The following is a 21,533-nucleotide window of genomic DNA, read 5'->3' on the forward strand; positions in this document are numbered from 1 at the left end:
TTGTATTATTGTTGTATAAAAAATTAATATTACATACTTTTATAATTTTATTAATGTTTATTCGTTCAATTTTCAAAAAGTTATATAGCATTGCTATTGTTGACTGCCACGCCTGTTTTGGTGTGTCATCTATATGGGCCACAGTTAATTTTTTGAACTTCTCATTTATTTTTTCAATAATTCTTAGCCATTTACCTTATTTTATACCATAAAATAAGTAATCACACCTTTAGAATGTGAGGGGTCATAATGACCCTTAGTAGCAAATAATATGCGAATCACATATGTCTTGATTGCGGGGGACTTTTTTAACCTCTCAAACAGTTAAATGAAAATGATCTTGAAAAAAATGTATTTCAACTTTTACATATTTGGTAAATTTATTATAAATTTAAAAACATAATATAATAATAACAACTTCATTATTAAGTACTTTCAGCTTTGAAAAATATCAAAATTTTGTATAACATAATATATAATCAGTCTCTGGATTATATAATAAAATATATATATTAGGGTGCCACTTATTCATACATGATGATTTTTTTTTTTTTTGTAATTCTTATGAGCGCCGGTCAAAATTTTATTAGAAATACCTTAAATATAAATCATGTAAAGTTTCAGCCCATTTGAACAACTTTAAAACGTGCCGATTTGAGCTCAAAGTTTTGTGTAAATTCGTAAAATCTGTTATTTTGACATATAGTCGTTACAATTTTCATTTTACAAAAAATTTTATCGAACAATAAATGTAGTACAAAACACGTTTTAAAAAAATAATCTCTTAATTTTTTTTGTAAAGTGAACTCATTCTCGGAAAAATAACAAAATATGTGCGATTTCGCGTTTGATAGAATAAACACAACTTTAGTGTTGTATAGTTTTTTTTTATAGCCTTTATTAAAATGTGTTGTATAGTTATATTTTTAATACGGTTTCTTATTTATAAACGACAATAAAATTTTTGTTATTATTATGAACATCATTTTAAGTTTAAGTTAAAATTTATAAATGTCACTTTTATCACATATACTGACTCATAAAATAGTAATCTCGGGAATCGTTGAATTGTCCAAGTACGATAATAATCATACATGTGCAATATTCGATTTTACATTTACCGTGTACCTCTAACGTTATCTAAATGGAACATTTTTGATTCAATAAAGTAATTGTAAATAGAATCATTACCATTTATTGAACATTATTTCTCTTTAAGTCATACTTATTGTTGTATAGTTAGGTTTAAGAGTTGTTTGTAAATCAGTAAAAGTATTTTTATTTTAAGTTTTTTTTGGGGGGGTTTTATTATTTAAGTAATTAAAATGCCACTTCGTGAAAAAATTTTTATAATCGGCCATATGGAACATCAAATCACGGGAAGTAAATTACCATCTAGAGGAGATTGTTTAAAAGTTTTAATGTATAATATGAGATTTACAAAATTAAATTTAAACGAAAGTGCTGCTCTAGTTATAGAAGAATGTTTAGTTTTTTGGAAGAAAGCTCGAATACCGACTCAAAAACCTCACAAATGTAAAGACAAGTTGAAAAAGTTGTATAAGGAATGGAGATCATTAACAAAAAATGCCAAAAAACTTTCTGAAAATTTAAGACAAAAAGAAAATATGTTTTTAGAAAAAATCAATGATTTATTTGATATAGCCCACCAAAACGCACTCGAATTGATTAAAATTGAAGAAGATAGGCTATTTTTAAATAAACAAAGAGAAAAAGGACGTCCAGGTTCAATGTTGGGAGTAGATAGAAAACTAAGTGGGATTGAAAAACGAAAATTTACTCGTGAAGAAGAGATTAACACTAGGCGTGAAAAGTATTTAAATACGCCGTCTACGTCAACTGGTAAACTCAATTAAATTAATAAAACATACAATTTTTAATTTTTTAACTTAAGATAGTAAAACTAAAAATCAATACTATATTTCACAGGAATTATACATTATTCAGATTTTGATGAATGCGATATTCATGTAAAATTAAATGAAGAAAAAAACATTCAAAATATTAGAGACGGTATAATTGATGATTTTGAGTCAGTAATGGAGTTTGAAAATGAAGAAAAAATTCCAAATTCTGAAGTTGATACAGTTGTAAAACCTAAACGAGCTCGTAAAGAAATTTTAACACCACGATTAGCTGCAGTACTTGATAAGTGTAAAATAAGTGAGAGAGATACGGTCCATTTACTTACAGCGTTTTTGGATGCAGTTTCATTAGATTCAGCTGATTATATAATTAATCGTACATCTATCCGTAAAGCAAGAGATGATTATCGAAGAACTTACTATGAAAAGGTAAGAAAAAATTATTTAAGTATAGAAAAAGATGTTGTAACAATACATTGGGACACAAAATTATTAAGTAACATTATTGGACAAAAAGTCGATAGATTAGCAGTAATTGCAACGTCCCATGCAGTTGACAAACTTTTAGGAGTACCAGAAATACCCGCTGGAACTGGTTTAGAAATATGCTCCGCTATTTATGAAGTTATTGATAGCTGGGGATTGATAAATAATATCCAAGCGTTTGTTTTTGATACAACAGCATCTAACACTGGGAAATTTAATGGTGCTTGTTCCTTATTAGAAAGGAAAATTGAACGAGATATATTATTTTTCGGTTGTCGTCATCATATATACGAAATAATATTATCAACAGTTTTTACGATTTGTAAAGTAAGCGTCATGTCAGGACCTGATATTCCGCTGTTTAAAAAATTTAAAAATCAGTGGGATACCATTATAAAAACTGATTTTTCTACTGGAATTTCTCATGCTAGAGTTCGACATATTTTAAATAATGATATTGATGAAATTTTAAAGTTTTGTTTTGATAGACTTAATTTATCGTTTACGCGAGATGATTATAAAGAATTTCTTATTTTAATTATTATTTTTTTGGGGGGTGTCCCTCCAGAAGGAATAAAATTTAAAAAACCAGGAGCATACCATTTAACATGTTGGATGGCTAAAGGTAAAAATTTTCTTATTTAGAAATCAGTTTAAGTTAACTAAACTTGAGGAAAATTCTCTCGCAGAACTTAATTGTTTTATTATAAAATGTTACGCTGTGAACTGGTTTACTGCCTCAAACAGTGAAATGGCTCCTTTAAATGACATCAGATTTTTAAGAAAATTGCATGAATATTCTAAAATGAATAAAGATATTTCTGAAGCTACAATTAGAAAATTTTTAAATCATTTATATTATTTGAATGAAGAATGTTTATCTTTTGCATTATTCGATCAAAGAGTAGACGATGATACAAAATTGAAAATGTCTAAAAAATTATGTGAAGACATCTTCGATGAAGAAGATGAAATAGAAGAAGAGATTGAGACCCCCAAAAAACTAATTTTAAAAAAAGGTGACATTCCATTTATTTTTAATGATGACGATAAAACTATTTTAGTTAAACTTATTAGTAAAAAATCTCTAAAGATGTTTAAAAGATTCAATATAAATAGTGATTTTTTAAAAACTCATCCCAACACGTGGAATAATTCAGCTAATTATAAATATGGCGAGGAAAAAATTAAAAAACTTAAAGTTGTCAACGATGCAGCAGAAAGAGGAATTAAACTTATTGAGGAATTTGATCATAAAATTACAAAAAATGAAGAGTTATATATATATAACACAATTAAAATATATGTCTACTATTTTGTTTTAAGTTTTACCAAATGATTATCGAAAAAACACGACAAGCACGTAGGAACTCTACAGGCTTTACACATAGTAGTAACTTTTACACATTTGTTTTGTGCTTGTTTCCTGCCAAACTCTAATTCGAGTTTTTTGTAACAACCAACACACTTTTTACGAGAAGAACTGATTTTTTCTAAAATATGATTGTCAGAAATCTGTGGTGTTAGAGATTCAGATTTGTTGATTAAATTAAATAATATTAGTTCCTTAAATTCTGTAATTTTCATTTTGTTGTTGTTGACTTTTGAAAATAAAGATAAGGAAGATATTGGTAACACAAGTACCTAGCAAAATATCGAAAGCAACTTTGCGGTACCATTTTAAACTTCTTCTTAAAGGTGAAGAATATGGAAGTCATTTGGTCCTTCGGTCGATAAAACTCTTTCCCTGATTATAGTCAATAACCATGTCAGGTTTGATAATGGTTTTATTTCTCTTAGAGATTGCTGTGGATGTATCACCATGTTTTGTACTTAGCAATAATAAATCACTAGCAAGAAATGTAAATATTTAAATGCCGGTTGAAGCGTTTTAATAAACTGATAACAGAGAATCAGATGATACGGTATTTAGACGGTAACTGAGGGACTATTTGACCCCACGAGTCTTCAAAAATAACAAAACAGGAAGGACGAAATGACCCCTCATGGCTCACTTAAAAATTCTACTGAGGGGCTGAAATGACCATCATGGCAGTCAACGTGTTAAAAAAAAAAAGTGAAAAAATTACAAAATTTACAGATTTTAAAAATCGTAATATTTTGTAAGATTTATGCCATTTACAGGAAACGAGAGATTTTTTTTTCCAATTTTTAAGGGCAATATCTTCAACTAGATACTAGATTTTTTGACGTATAATTGAAAGAAATCGGTCCAGTATGTGCTGATAAAAATGGCAACAGACAAAAAAAAAAAAGCACATCATAGTAAAATTAATACATTCTCAGCTTCGCATCGAAGCTAATAATTAATATTTGTAATAAAATGTAAAAATATAAATTATTGAAATATAATAATAAACCTAACGTATAACTGTTATTTAAAATTAAATCAGTAAAAATTATTAACTAGATCAAAAGTTATTTAAGTTGTCAGTGAATGCTGGACCAGTCTGTATAGATTAAAAATTGAGTTACAAAGATATTTTAAGTAAAAATATGAAATGTTATGGCTTGAATTATAGTTTATATTAAAACTGTATTAATTTTAAAATAATTATATTATGATATAATTATATTCATATCAAAAATTTATTTACATAAAACAATAAAACGTTCAAAATTTTACTATTAAAATTAAGATAACCTGTGACTTCACATATATATACTGATTTTTATAATTTTATTTTAACATAAAATTGTATTCTTATGTTACTTTATATATTTAGTATAAATTAATTGTTTAATAAAAACAAATATTTTAAATGAATTTAATGATTAACTGTCATTTAAAAATATTTTCAAAAATATCATATATTTTATTTATTTAAAAAAAAAAGGTATAAGTTTTTAATATTAGTAAAAAATTATTTGTCTACTTATAACATACATAAATATCAGTCAAACTGCATAAAAAAATTTTTTTTTTAATTTAAACTTATTTAAGAACCAATAGAAATACACCAAAGTTAATTATGATATCGAGGCCAAACATTTTTTACTTAAAATATTGAAACTAAAAATTTGTTGTCTTCAGTAAAAATCAAATTATTTTAATAAACTAATCATAATATTTGATCAAAAATTGAATAACAGTGGCCGTTTTTTGTTGTTTGGAGGTATTATCGGTTGAAATACTAAAAACCCAGCACATTGGGGTAGCGGCACAGTGGGGTCGTGGCATAGTTGGGTCCAGTATAGATGATATCTGACAGTGATTAAAATCACTATCATAAAAAACGCTTCGATGCAAATCTGTAGATAGTGTTTAATTTAAAAAAAAAATTTGTTAAAAAAAGTAGGTCTTATGAGAGCTGAGAAAATAAATGATAGCTACAAAAAAAAAACCACATAGTAAAATAATATTAATATGAATTTCTTCTCACGAGAGGAGACTACAGTAATGGAATCCTTGATATTTATTGAAGTTATTGAATCTAAATGAGATAAAAATCAAATGATTTGAAAATTTTATTCTAACTCAAAAAAAATGCAAAATTTTATTAGCCACAGACGGATTTGAACCTCGTATCCTAGGCATGTATAACAAAAGTGTTACCGACTCGGCAACTGTTCGTAGCTTTCGTGACATGAAAAAATTGGCTATTTAAGCTAATTCAAATTTAAAAATTATTTTTTCGACTTTAAAAAAGTAAAAAAATTTAATAAGTTTTATTTCTTATGTCTTATGAACTTTATTCTATGTCAATTAAATTATATAATATTCATGAAAGTCAATATATTCTCCTAATAAGATATTTTAAAATAAAATAAAATACAAAACCTAAAATTTTAATAGAAAAATAGCATATTTTTGAATACGGATTTTTTTCATTTTATAGTACATAAAATAAGCTTTAATTTGAAATATGTTTAAAGGACGCAGTCTTTCCGGAACATTTTAAAAATTAAGTTGAAAAAGTTAGTTTTTGTAAAAAAGTTGCTATTTTAAATCCCCCCCAATGAGCAGGTTAAGTGTTAGATTTTCAAAAAAATGATATCAAATGAAAGGAAAATATCTAAGGTTTTAGTATAAAAATAAAATTATGTTGATTTTTGAAAAAGTTATGGAAGTTTTAAGAAAAAAAAGTGAAAAAATTTCGAAAATTAGCGATTTTTAAATTTGTAATGTTTTTGGATATTTTCCCCATTTGCGGGGAACGAGGGAATTTTTTTCAATTTTTAAGGATAATGTCTCCAACTAGATACGATTTGTGATATTTTGACGTAATGTTGATAGAAATCGGTCCAGTGAGAGCTGAGAAAAAGTGGCAACAGACATAAAAAAAAAAAAAAACATCATAGTAAAATTAATACCTTCTCAGCTTCGCATCGAAGCTAAAACACGTCGAGCGACAAGTAAAATTTTTTTAAAAGTCTCAAATCTTCACAAAATGCCTATTTTGGATAATTGTACTCCCTATTTTTAAAAAATTGCCTCCTCGAAAAAAAATTAAATAAGATTTAAGTGTTATTAATTATAAACATTTTTATAACAGATTTTTGTAGATTTTAGCATTTATTCATAAAGTTCATTAAAAGATGGTATCTTCCATGTTCCAAAAAATTATATTCTAGCAACTAATGACTTATGGTAGATTGAAAGTTCAATATAAAACTGTTATAATTCACTAATGAAGATCAAAATAATCGAACTTTCTTTAAGCAAAATCGAATAGGAGCGTATTATAATTGCGATTTTAATCATAGTCAGATTTCTATCTATAAATTATCTCTTTGTCCGGTTCTCACTATGTGCGCTTCCCAATTGTATTGTATTTTTTTACGTTATATTTAATAATTAAAAAGTACGTACATATTATATAAATAAATAATACTTACATTCTAAATATAAATTTAAAGTAAAGAGTAGTAGTAGCTGTTATCATTGAAATATTTTAATTTTAAATTGATTTTATTGATGCTTTAAAGATTTTGTAAATATATTGATACCTTATCAATATCAAAATTAATTTTTAATTTTATGTTTTTGTGTGTCATTAATAAAATTTGGAAGAGACTTTACTTTTTAACTTTTGGGACTAAAGATATAAGTTGACATATTTTTGACATAAAACATTTAATCAATAAGTAATACTATTTTATTTTCTATTTTAAAATTATAAAATAATGTTGTGTTTTTGTTTAATTATATTGTATATGAAAATATTAGCTACAATCTCCCCTATACTAAAAACTATAAGGTATAAATTATTTTAAAATCGTCAAATTATTCATTACCCGCATGAAATAAACGATAGTTAACAGTTATCAAATGTTTTATACATTAAGCAGGTGTATTACAAGTATAAATAATTATCATAGTTTTGAACGTCAAAGGTCAAATATCACAAGTACACTTTAAAAAAAGAAATTGTGAATTAGTGACAGTTTACCTCTAGGGTACAGAGTAAACTAAATATTTTATATAAATTTCAAAATTAAAAAAAAAACATATGAATAATAAATAATGAGTTGAGCAAAAAAAGAGTCACTTCAAAAGATATCAAGTTACATATAACTCAACAAATAATTTAATCTTGTCTTAACCAACTTAACTTTTGAAAATGTTCCGGAAATACTGCATCTTTTAAAAATATGTCAAATTAAAGCTTATGTTTTGCATTATAAGTTAAAAAAAAAATTTGTCCCGACGACCTAACTTCTATGTGCAAATGGCACTCGAAATTGACTAAAAAATAGGAGTTAATTTTGCTTTTGGAATAATCCATGAATTTGATAAAATTGAACGCTATCTACAGATTTGAATCGAAGCGTTTCTTATGATAGTAATGTTAATCACTGTCAGATGTCATCTATACTTGTTCCAACTATGCAACATCCACACTGTAGCACGACCTCACTGTGCTACAGTTTAAAAAACATTATTTTTAAATAATTTAATTGAATTTTGCTAAGTTCTTTACTTTAGATTTTCATTTTTACAGTCAAATAATAATTATTGTTAATTTTACAGCAAATAATTATATTTTATTTTTGAATTTAATTGGTATAATAAATGAGCAAGCCTGGTAAAAATTTCAGATTTTAAATTGAAAAACACTGACAGTATTGAGTCTTTTAGCAAAAATGTTTAAACGCTGACGGAGTGTTAAAAAAAATAATTTTTATTTTCGTGAATAATTTTTTCAAAATAATATCACCAAGCTTTTTTTTGATAAAAAAAGTTTTTGTAAATTGGAGATCGTTAAAACATTTTTCCAGTATTGGCTAAATTCAATGTTTTATTTTATAATAAGATTTTTTCATTTAATTGGTATAATAATATTATTGAGTGACTTAGAACAATAGGTTTAAATAACAATAAGGTAAATACAATTTAACCTATGCTTTCGAACCTAAAAAAGTCTATTGCGCAATTAACCATTAAGAAAAATTATGAATCTTCAAGGGATATTTAACATCATTTAATCAATATTAATCAACTCCGAAATACCAATATATATTATCCATTCTACAATTTTATCCCTTTTACAAATTTATTAATCTTTCACTATTAAATTTATAATATTATTTTTGATATTAAATTATTTTCACATTTTTTTCTTTTCATATATTTTTTTCTTTTTATTTTATTACAGTTTTTGTGATATGAGGACAGCTAATGTGAGCGTATATGATGTGGAAGTTTAGGATAAGAGTGGCCGACCCCAAGTAGTTGGGATTAAGGCAAAGAAGAAGAAAAAGATTTTATTACAATTCCTCTCAATAAAAGATCACAAACCAATCATTTTTTTTTTTTATTCGTTAAACTGTGTGCATTATCATACATGTTTTAATGAATATGAAGACTGTAGAACTAACCTAAATTACTAAATTATGATTGCATTATTTTATATGTAGTACATTAGCTTTTATTGAAACTATCAATTTTAAAAGTAATTCGAAGTATTAAATTATACTAAATAAGTTTTGAAAATATTTTATTACCACATAGTGATGTTATAGAACCACTTTCTTCATGTACAAACTTTCGTGTTACAGCTTCTTCCATAATTTGCTTAACCTAAAATATATAAACTTTTAACAAATAATAAATTACAGGGACTAAAACTGAACCGAAAAAAACAGAATTCTTAAAAAATCAATAAACGATAAACTACCCCAATACAAGTCCGCGGAACCCTTTAAAACTGAAACCTAATAAAAATATAAGTTAAGGTTTCAGTTCCAATAGTTCTAAACATATATGATTATAATTGAACATGGTTGTTCATTTATTTATTTATAATTAGCTCGATACAAAGAATTAGTAGTTATATAAAATGATCATAAACATTTAAATACAATACAACATGATATAATATATTAAAAAACATAAATGACATTTTATTAATAATAATTATAAAAAAATTATTAAATCCAGACTGTTTAAGTAGAATTTAAAACTTACAATTGATTTAATACTATCGCGTTCATATGTAATCACTGATATGTATTCATTAGTAATGGCGTAGCTAGGATTTAACATTGGGGGGATAAAAGAGTAACAAATCTACAAATTTCTATGTTTTGAATCTTTTTATTTTTATATTTTTATATTTTTATATTAGAGATGAATATTGGTGTCAATGGGAGTCTCTGCTCAATAGTTATTTTTGGTATGCTTTTTAAAAAAATAAAAGAAGTTTTATGTAAATTTAAAGTAACGTTTGCAATTTGCAAAATTGCAAATATAGAAATTATTTTGAAATTTAACAGATTCTAATAGAATATTTTATGAAAGTCATATTAATTATCTTCAGATATCATCTATACTTATCTCAACTATGCTGTGTCCCCATTATGCTGGTTTTTTTATTTTATAAGTTTATTTAACCTTACCAATGAAGATGTGTTTTTCTTTTTCTAAATATTTAGAACATTTATTAGCCTAAACTTTCTAGAACCCGTTAATGACAGTTTTAGTATCTTTAATTTTTTTTAAACTGGAATTTGAATTGAACAAGAACTGAACTAGAACACGAATCGTTATTTTATAATCGTTCTAGTCCCAGGTAAATTATTATTAAGAAATGTGTATTTTCAATGGATGAAGGTTTTAAAATATTACATTACTAAACCAGATTTTTAATGATAAGATTTCAAATTATTTCTAGAAATTGAACATTGTACTTAATATAAACTTAATAAAAATGAAAAGGTATTTATTAACTATTAGGACCCTAAGCTTTTCCATGAAACTATTTGTAGTTTCATTATATTAATATGAAATACATATTGATTTTATATATATTAAATGTTCAATATGTTAAGAGAACTAAAGATATCCTTGGCTTACCAGTAGCATATTTAAAAAGGGAAACAAGGACACATATTCGCGCCCTATTGGCAATGTTATACTGATATAATAATATTTGTTGACTTTTTATATAGTTTTGCTCTTGATCTTAGTAAAAAAAATGATCGCAAAATTTTCATAGTAGCTTGTCAATTAAAAATTTTTTTAAGTGCCTCCACGTCCATATGAATTTTTAATACACTTCAAATTCTCACCCATCGGAAATCAGTAAATTAGTATTAATATTAAACGAGATCGAAAATAAGTTTATCAGTATTTATACTAATTTAGAATCATTAATATTTTTAAATATTAATATAATAATATAATTACATATCGTAATATTTCACTTATATGATTCTTGTATTACCCTATATCTCATTTGTATATTAATATTGTATTTTGCGTTACAACTAAATGAGTAGTACGTAAACACACATTTATTCATAATATAATATAAGAGAATTGATGAATAGTTAAGAAACAAATAGTAAATCGACATCAAAAATAAGAATAATAGTTATATGAATCACTTTATAATTACAACATTGTGTAGGTTTCACTGAACCTATATTTATAATATATAAAATTAATTTTGTTATCACACAATTTCCAAACTCGTTAAGCAACAAATACAACAATATTGTATGATATACCCCTCCTATATACATTTAAAAAATTATAATAAACGATACAGTTGTTCAAATAAGTTAGTTGCAGATAATTTATTTTACACTAGTTGTTTATAATTGCATTTTACTTTGTAAAATTCTTATTGTTTCAACTTCGATATTTTGATATAAACAAATTATGATAAAAAAACTTTCTTACAATTCATACAATTAAATTAGTTTATATTTAAGCTTTGAGTGAATTGAATTTTTTTTAAATGTAATATTTATTTTTATTTTTAAGTAAAAACCGTTCAATTATGAGTTCGATATGAATATAAAAACATCCATAACTATGTTCACTAGCATTCTATGCATTAAGTTTATTTATTCAACTTTATGAATGCTAGAAAATAAGTTGTATAGTTAAAAATGAGTTTACTTTTTTCTCTACCAGTGGTTGTAGTCAAAATTTTTATTTGGAAAAGGCTAAGAACCTTTTACTTGTTTTTAGTTTGTCACATGGTTTTACTAGCAGTAAAGTCTTATACTGAAAATAGTAATAACTGGCCCATGAGAAGGAGGGAACTATATGTCCTTAAGACCTACCTTGGCTACGCCTCTTTTCTTTACTAATTTCTAATCTCACTAAGTTTTCTTTTATGAGGTATTTATAATAATAAACTAAGTAAAAGTTTTATTTAGGTATTTTAATTGAAGTTTCTAATAAATTAAAATGATCGAAGATAATTTCCATCTTCTTTGTTAAATTTAATTTTATCGTAACATTTTTACTTTTTTAAATTTTACAAATGATTATTAAAAGCTTCATTAAATTAACAAAAAGGATGTCACACCTCATTTATGTCAATTTTAAATAATATTTATTGGGCTATTTTGTTTATTTACAAAATCAAATAAAAAGTTATGGAATTACTCTCAAAATGATATTATATATTGATATACGACATAAAAAGAGAAAAATTAGAATAAAAAGATCCTATTTGGGTAAAATTAAGAATGTCTTTATTTTCTATAAGAGTTTGAAAATTCTTATACATCTTACCAATCTTATAGTAAGAATTATCCTAAATATTTTAAATAACCTATTCGAAATACAGAAAAGCGTAATTATGAAGATATAGAAGTCATTTCAATAAAATGTTTGGAAGATCTAACTTCATTTTTACCCTCCTTAAAAATATTTATATTTAAAAATATATGCAATATTCATAAATTTTTGGCTCTAAATTTTTCTTAATATTCTTTAAATTACGCCTATACTTGAAATAAATGTAAAAGCTTTGAATTGTTCACTTTGCTACTAAATTGCGATACTAAAAAAATAAATAAATCGAGGAGACTAACTTAAGCAGTTGCAAGGAAGCAATAACAATAAATAATTACAATATTTTAATTATAACATTTTTCAAATGGGAGTATAAGATCTAATCAAAAAACGTTTATAAAGAATAGATAATTAATTCATTGAAATCACTAAAATTCTTAAATTAAATCTCTTTGAAAAATTATTTTCTCGGAATATAAAAGAAATTATTATTTATTTAAAAGTTAAGAATTGAAGTTTCTGATCTTTATATATATATTTTTTTTTTCTGAATGTCTTCTTTAAAATTCTCGTGAAATATATCATCAACTTTATTACAAATATATTTAAATTTGTTTATATTATTATTTTTTTACTCTGGTAATGGTAATGCTCGAAAAAGGGAGAAGAAAGTAGTAAGATCTTATAATTTTCTCGAAATTTAATATAAAAATTTTAAGTATGCTTTTTTTTAAAAACTAGCATGAAATAATAATGCTAAAAATTAACTCACAGTTATCCTATCTATTTATATTTACCTTAAATGATCATACATTGCATACGAAATAATGAAAATTAATATGCTGAATTGATCATAGGTCTATCAACAAAAATAATTTTCCTCTCAAAAATTTTTAAGGCGATATCCCTATCTAATGATCAGTATTAAAACTATATTATAATATATCTCACCTCTTTTTTTACATTTTTAATAAGTTGTTCCTTGAATTTTTTACCTGTAAAACAAATAAATACGTATCCATATGTTAGTTATTATATCTATATAATACAAAACTCTGTTCCTTGTTTCAACTTAGACATATTACATACTTGTATTAGTATCCATTGTAATGTAGTGCATATTATAGTTAGTTATTGCAAATAACTTTTATGATCAACAAGTAATGAATAAAATTATGGACAAGTCATATCATCAAAAATAAAATAACTTTCGTCGAACGTATTATGATACGAGAAAATAGAGGACATTTCAATGGCTTAATTAAAAATGTTATAAGTACCTTACATAGAGAAAAAATTGTTTTGATAAAATCAAAGTAAAACTTTCCCTATTGTTAAATAAAATATAATACTAATCCTATCGATTTTCATTAAAAAGTTTTAGTATAACACACATTCGAAGCGCTCCACGAGAGAAATAGTACTAACGAGAAACGAAGTTGTGTACTGATCGCTGGTCGTTAATATCACTCCGTAGTGCGCTGTTTAGCAGTGAGGTTAAAAGAAAATCTGTATCTGCCTAAGTCACAACATTAAGGTACTACGTGAAAAATAAAGCAGCATAATGATAACAAAATTACTGCCAAGAAACAGCTGATACAGTCCCTAAACTTTTACTCCTCAACCTCAACCTTAAATGAAGAACTTCTAGAAAAATATGGGTTGATTCTTGGGTAATTTTTAACATTTGAACTGCTATCTAGCGATCAAGCAGATATTTAAATTAAATAAAAAGACATAAAATAATAATAAACCACAGAAACAATATAAAAATGTCAATAATTTAAAAAATAATTATTTTTCAATTTTTAGTTGCACATTTAGAGATTGGGTAATTTATATACTTAAAATAAAAACATGTAGCTATAGTTAAAAGACAAGCATTATATTATATAATTCAAAATAAAATAGATAATATGGTATCACTGTAAAATGTCCAACAACAGTGACCGCTATCTGTATTTTGAGGTTGGTTTTATATAATCTTAAATTTGTTGTTTTTTTATTTAATAAATATTTAGGTTTTTTATCTACCATTAAAATTAATTACTGTATTGAGTTTTATTAAGATTTCAAATTTTCAATGAATTATTGCGTATTTTTAATGATGGTGATACATTTTACGATATGTTATGAAAAAATTTTAATTATTTAATTCACATTTTCTTTTTGCGGCTACAATAATGTTTCTTTTTCACTTTTGTATGTTAATTATTTCTAATATTTCATAACTTATATACTGGGAAATAGAGACATAGACTATTATGCTTTATAAATTTTAAGTTAGTTTTAAAATTGTCATCTTAGCTTATAAATTAAGTTAATTTAAAAAATGACATCCTCTGAAGATGTTCTGCTTCAAGTTGGGCCTGTTCGTCATAAGAAAGGTGATGGAACATTGTATGTAATGAGTCAACATGTTGCATTTATTCTAAATTCTAGTGACACTGTTGCCATCAGTCATCATTACAGAGATATCAAAATGCAAAAAATCTCTTCTGAATTCAAGAATAAAGTTCAATTGCAATTAGTATTTCATGATGAAACTATTTCATTATTTCAATTTACTAACCCAGAAAGGTAAGTGTGTAAAATTGTTTAATTTTAATTTTATCATTTGAAGTATGTAGATGTTTAAATCTAAATGGGAATATAAATATTCTAGAATAATATATAAAAGTAACATTTAAAGTTATTAACTCTTAGTAATTTTAATAATTCACTCTTAAACATTTTACGAGGTATGAATAATATGTAAATTTTATAATGTTTAAACAGCTTATAGATGCTTAATTCTTAAATTTTTTTAATGCTATTAAATATTTTAACCAATTATTTTAGAATTAATTTTTAATTATTTTTCTATTCTGTCTTTATACTTAAAAACTATAAAAGTTATGAGAAAAATATAATTTACTTAACTATAAGCATATAAGCACTATTATTTTAGTAGATTTTACTCGATATGAAATGTATAGTTAGGTAAAATCAGGTTGGTACCTTTATAAGATTTGATAATTGAAAAATAGTCTTAAGTCTATAGTAACTAAAGAAATACTGTAGTTTGTTTAAGAATTTTGTAATTTGGATTTTAGTTATTCTCCACTTTCTTCATTTTTTTTTTTATACTGTTTTCATCACAAAACTGAGAATATTACTAATATTGTAATCTGTATGTTTTACATACGAATTTCTTTAAAACGTTAAACAAAAATATACTTAAAAACAGTGCAATAATTTTTAGTTTACGTAACTGTTAAAAACTATTTTTTAATTAACATTGTGTTATGATATATCCTTTGATATATTTTTATGAATAGTATCTAAAAGTTTTTTGTATCGTATTCAAATAGATTAATTTGTAAACTTTTTCTTTAATAAAGATAATATAGGTATTATTTCTTTATATTTCACTTAAATTTCCATCATCTATCCTGAAAATAACAACTTAGTTAAAAAATTGTATAGGTCATGTAGAGGTGCTTCAACTAGTGCCTCTGAACCTGGGTACAATCTTAATCAGTTTTGATATCCCTACCCATTTATATGTATATATATTATTTATTAAAAGTTATTATAATATTTCAATATTATTTTTTATAGGAGTGAAGCAATGAGGGATAGAAATAGAGTTAAAGATTTAATACTTAAGCTGTTGCCTAAGTATCAAAAACAAGCAAATAAAGAATTTGGTGAAAAAAATCGTATACTTAGTGATAATCGCATGTTGTATCAACTGTATCAAGATCTAGTCATAACTCATGTTATTTCATCTGAAGAATTTTGGTCACAACATGTTCCTTACCATTTAGCTACACAGTCTAAGATAACAAGTCAAAAAACTGGAGTACCAAATAATTTTCTTACAAATGTTACTGTAAAAAATGATGGCACAAAAAAATTTAATTTATCAAATGAGACAATTCAGTATATCTTTAAAACTTACCCAGCTGTACGTCAGAAACATATTGAATATGTTCCTCATCAATTAACAGAATCAGAATTCTGGCAAAAGTTCCTAGAATCACACTATTTCCATAAAGATCGTATAACTTCAGGAAGTACAAAAGATTTATTTAATGATTGTGCTAAATTAGATGATAATTTGTTTAAAAATGAGATTAAAGATTTATCAAAAACAAATTCCAATTGTTATGTTGGATTAATTGAAGACGATGGCATAGATGATAATATTAATTCTACTTTAGAAGAAAAATCTTCAATGGCTAATCTTGTTCATGACAACATAATTAAAAGATTTAATCAACATTCTATGATGGTTCTTAAAACTTGTGAAAAATCTAATACTAACTCAAGTGAATTAAAAGTCTCGCAAAATAATTCACAAATAAATGGTACATCAGAGATAGCACTTAAAAGATTACGGATTAAAGAAAAAATTGGTTTTGAAGATCTGAGACCGGAAATTACTACAGATGATTTTAATCAAAAACGATTAAAACTTTCTAGAGTAGAGAGTTACGTAAATTGTTTAACTAGAGAACAAAAAAATGAAAATATTGTTGCTAAGCTTTCTCAAGCTAGAGATATACAAAAAACTATTTTGTATGATGTTTATGATTGGAGTAAAACTATATCAAATCAGGTAATTGAACCATCTGTAGCTGTTAATACACTTGGTTTACTTACTCCTGGAGGAAGTTTAATGAAAGGAATTAGTGATGAGTCTGCTTCATTAGCACAATTAGTACCAAATGCTGTAGAAAAAGATTTACGCCAATTATATATATCATTAAGTGAACTTTTACGACATTTTTGGTCTTGTTTTCCAGTGACTACACCTGCACTAGAAGAAAAATTAATAAAAACCCATGAATCATTACATAAATTTCAAAATGCTAAAATAAAACCTTTTGAAGATCAAATTATAATCAATCATGGTCAATTAAATCAACTAACGAATCATTTAAATTTAATGCTTCATACTGCTTATAATAAATTTTCTGTGTGGCATTCTAGAAGAAAATTACCAAACATTTTTTGACATGTGGTTATATTACTTGTATATCTTAATCATAAATTTTGAAAGTTACAATGAAACTTTGAAGTTATTAAATCCTGTAAAATTTGAGTATTTGTTTTTTACCATTTTCAACTTGTACCATTTATTTAAATAATTTAACAAAAAAATAAATGTTAATGGCCCATAGCATATTTTTTCAGAGTATTGTAATAAAAGAGGGTTAATAAACGTTAGTTACATTATAAACTGAAGCTTTATTATTATCAATCAGTTGTGTAGTAACTTTTTTTTCAATAAAAACATATTTTCGAATTCTTATGAAATATTATTCTGACTAAATGAAACATTTAGCATTACTTAAGTGTTTATTTTGTTAATATAATATTTTTTTATTACATATTATATTTTGTTAAATCAAATTGTTACAATAAAAATGAAATACTTGTATTTATTACATACAATATAGTAACTTAATATAGATAGTTGCTGCATATTTTCTATATTTACTAATATTTAATTTTATTCAATTAGCAATGATTTTTCAAACATTTGAAAATATAGGTGGAAGGAAAAGTACGACCGGTAAATGATAAACAATAAAACACCCGCGTCTAGCTCCAGCCTTCATTATAAAACATTATTAACTTCTAAAATATTGTCGCAGTAATTTTTAACGACTAGTCATTTTCTAAATTAGATCATTATCTACAAAATAAACTAATTTATTATGTATATTGTTATTTAAAAAAATATAGTTGACATCCCTATAAGATAAAAGGAACGAACCTAAAAATTATTTTATAACAGATAAATCGATACATATATAACTAAAAGAAACCAATAAATAAATGTAGTTTAAAAAAACACGCTTTTAAAGCACATCGAACTAAAAAGTTAAAAATAATTTTTTAAATAATTATGAATAAAAAATACTAATATTGTGATAAAAGCATCGGGCGCTCAATATACGAAAAATATGGCACAAAGTACCCACGCTTTTATCACAATAATATTAGTATTTTTTGTTCATAATTATTTTTAACTTTTTAGTTCGATGTGCTTTAAAAGCGTGTTTTTTAGTTTCTTTAAACTTATTTATTTTTCACTTTTTAGTTTCATGTTATGATAGTAGTTACTATCAATATCATGGTTGTAACGGGTAACGGGAAATCAGGGTTCGATTCCGGGGAGGGTGTCTGAGAAACGGCTGCCACATCCAAGGAAAGCAGCAGGCGCGTAATTTACCCACTCCCGGACATGGAAGTAGTGACGAAAAATGACGATACTGGATTCATCCTTTGTAATCGGAATGAATGAGTTCTATATCTCTAAATAAGAATAAAGTGTGTTAATATATATTTTTAATAGTAATTAGAATATATATATATATATACATGTAAAGCGACTTAAGTACGTAAACGTATCATGCATTAGGTAAAGTCGTGTTTTGTGGGCGGGCGGGTAGGACTAACGTTATACCTGAGGTATAAACGGGGGTAGGAATATATACGTAAGCCGTATGCACTCGGATGATAATGGTCAGTCAAAATAAAAATTTGTTTATATATATATAATATTGATGACACGCACGTGTGTACGGGTACGATAACCAAAAATAAATTTATACAGGAATAGTATTGCTGGCGTGTAATGAGCGAGGCGTGGGGTGGGGTGAATGCGTTATGACAGTCTAGTCTAGACGACGGAATATGCGATAACGCGTGGCGTTTGGAGAGTTACAAACATACATACATACATACAGGTGAAACTAATATAAGCGTGTTAAAATAATTGTTACTATTATTTTTATTATTCGATTAATTAAGTGGTTCATGATAAAAGAATCGCTCTATAATATACACTGAGCATTATGTACATATTTTATGGAATTTACACTTGACGATGAAAAATTTTTATAATCCAATTAAGAAAATGAATGGTCGATAATAAATGTTTGATTCATATTTCAGAAGTTTTTAACACTTTTATACCTAGACAGAGAGAAGAGGACGAACGGGAAATGTCTAGTCTGAACTTTTTAGACCAACAGGTTTAAAAAGGTTGGATGTGGGTTAAAATTTCTCCCTTTGGATGTTTGGGGATTTATGCACTTATCTCACTATTATCCCACGGGAGCTCTAGTCGGTTATTGAAGTCAACGAGCGTAGGTGACCTTAAATTCATTATGACTATGAAATAGGCGTTCACTAAAGTGAATTTTACTAGTGTTTCTATAATAACTTATACTTATAAGATAAGTAAACTAAACAAGTTTTGTTTTTTTTTTAAACTTTTATTATAAATATAAATTCAGACATCTAGACAGAACATTTGTCCCGAGTACAACCTGTTGGTGCGGTTGTAGAAGTAGGTTTAAGAAATATAGCATATTTTTTTTAAAAAGATTGAAATAGATGACCGTGTTCTGGGGACAATCAATTATCTAAAGTTTATTCTAGTAACACAACCGTTCTCAACCCGGTTTACTTTACACGCATTATGAAACCAATGTTCAAGGTGCATTCATGTAATGAATATAGGAATTGCCACGAATTGATAATATTCTGACATTCATATACTCTGATATTGCAAAAAGTTCCTCTGAATACATTTACTCGGACAACAGTTACTGCAAATACCTGATTACAAACATTTGGATATTACTGCGATAATAATTACTCCGAATAGGATAATTATGATTGTTCTAAATAAAATTTACTCCAAAAATCAATAATTTAAGTAATCGATTAATAAAATTATCACATTTAAAATGTGAGAAATATCGTATCAATATAAATAATTAATATAAAATAGTGCTATAATTGTTTACTTTCTAGTAATAAATGATAATTACAATAAAGGTCCTTCTAGTGTGTCCGAATTTCGGAACAATAGGTATTTTAGAGTAATGAAGAGTGTTTTAAACTAAAAAACTCAGTTATAGCGATTCCAATTATGGGACTTGAAATCTTTTTTTCCTCTCTTTATTAGCGCCTATTATTATAACCTCTATCTTTTAATTAATTTTCGTGTTCTCATTTTTTAATAGGTAAAAAATATAGGAGATACGTGATTCGGTATTCTCTAAAACTATCATTCCAATTAGTTTTACATGAAATCAAACAAAAATATATGGCTTAGTATCATTTCATTGTGTAAAGGTTATGTCGATGAAATTAATTGAATTCAGTCTGAATTATCTTATGATTGGTCGCAAGTCAGAGACTTGAGTGGGGTCTTAGTCTCCTAAAATTCTGTCATAGCTCCCCGAAAATAAAATAATTTGTATTTCTCTTTATATAAAAATAATTTTTGAAGAATGTAAAAAATGATGTAATTAGAGCTCCCAAATATTTTGTTGCAATACGCCTACACTTTAGTCAATTGTGAGCACAAGACAGTTATAGGATAACAGTAGCTATAGCTTATGATTATTCATAAACTTATTTAACTATTTTGTTAAAGTAATTAGATTTAAACTTAACGTTAGTTAAAAATATACAGTCGATTCAGTAAAAAATGGTTGAAATATTCATTTGTATGAGGATTACCTGAAGTTTTGTCAGTTCTAAGTATAAAGTTAAATATAATATTTATATAATATACTATAAGTATAATATATAAGTTAAATATAATAAAGTTTTAATTTAGAATAATAATTGGTAATCAAATAAGTATTCATTTTTTCTTGTAAAATCAAAATAAAATAAAATAATGTAATATTGAAACAGTACGACTTTTTTTATAAGATATATATAAAAAAACGGTAGCACAGTGGGGTCGAGGCACAGTGTGGACGAGGCATAGATGGGACAAGTATAGATGATATCTGACAGTGATTAAAATCACTATCATAAGAAACGCTTCGATGCAAATCTGTAGATAGTGTTTCCTTTAGAGAAATTGGTGAANAATCTTTATTCTATGTCAATTAAATTATATAATATTCATGAAAGTCAATATATTCTCCTAATAAGATATTTTAAAATAAAATAAAATACAAAACCTAGAATTTTAATAGAAAAACAGCAAATTTTTGAATACGGTAGTCATTTGCGCATAGAAGATAGGTCGTCGGGACAAATTTTTTTTTTCATTTTATAGCACATAAAATATGCTTTAATTTGATATATGTTTAAAGGATGTAGTATTTCCGGAACATTTTCAAAAATTAAGT

At 25.5% G+C, this 21,533-nt stretch overlaps 2 protein-coding genes across 9 annotated transcripts in view; one reads left to right on the forward strand and one right to left on the reverse strand.

Annotated features, from left to right (window-relative positions):
- Positions 1–13,919, reverse strand: part of LOC126894093 (small G protein signaling modulator 2-like) — a 54,744-nt gene extending 40,825 nt beyond the window's left edge. For 4 of the 8 annotated variants that reach the window (XM_050664842.1, XM_050664867.1, XM_050664809.1 and 1 more), the window contains exons 1-3: positions 13,462–13,918; positions 13,324–13,367; positions 9,342–9,417 (exon numbers count right to left, since the gene is read on the reverse strand). In XM_050664842.1, the coding sequence (XP_050520799.1) occupies positions 9,342–9,417; positions 13,324–13,367; positions 13,462–13,492 (151 nt within the window). In that variant the 5' untranslated portion in view covers positions 13,493–13,918. Of the gene's footprint in view, positions 1–9,341; positions 9,418–13,323; positions 13,368–13,461 lie in introns of all 8 variants that reach the window. The other 4 variants (XM_050664798.1, XM_050664789.1, XM_050664820.1 and 1 more) reach the window with 3 other exon arrangements.
- Positions 13,920–14,390: 471 nt separating this feature from the next.
- On the forward strand, positions 14,391–17,687 carry LOC126894209 (general transcription factor IIH subunit 1). The gene is made up of 2 exons (XM_050665056.1): positions 14,391–14,952; positions 15,976–17,687. Exons 1-2 carry the CDS (start codon positions 14,705–14,707, stop codon positions 17,375–17,377), a joined length of 1,650 nt encoding a protein of 549 aa, XP_050521013.1. The 5' UTR covers positions 14,391–14,704; the 3' UTR covers positions 17,378–17,687.
- The last annotated feature ends 3,846 nt before the right edge of the window (positions 17,688–21,533 follow it).

Source organism: Daktulosphaira vitifoliae, unplaced genomic scaffold (genome assembly GCF_025091365.1).
Source record: "Daktulosphaira vitifoliae isolate Bord-2020 unplaced genomic scaffold, ASM2509136v1 Scaffold_1, whole genome shotgun sequence".
NCBI lineage: Eukaryota > Metazoa > Arthropoda > Insecta > Hemiptera > Phylloxeridae > Daktulosphaira > Daktulosphaira vitifoliae.

Coding starts and splice junctions, on each gene's coding strand:
- LOC126894209 (XM_050665056.1), top strand. CDS start 14,705: ATGACATCCTCTGAAGATGTTCTGCTTCAAGTTGGGCCTGTTCGTCAT. Junction 14,953..15,975: donor CAATTTACTAACCCAGAAAG/GTAAGTGTGTAA, acceptor TATTTTTTATAG/GAGTGAAGCAATGAGGGATA.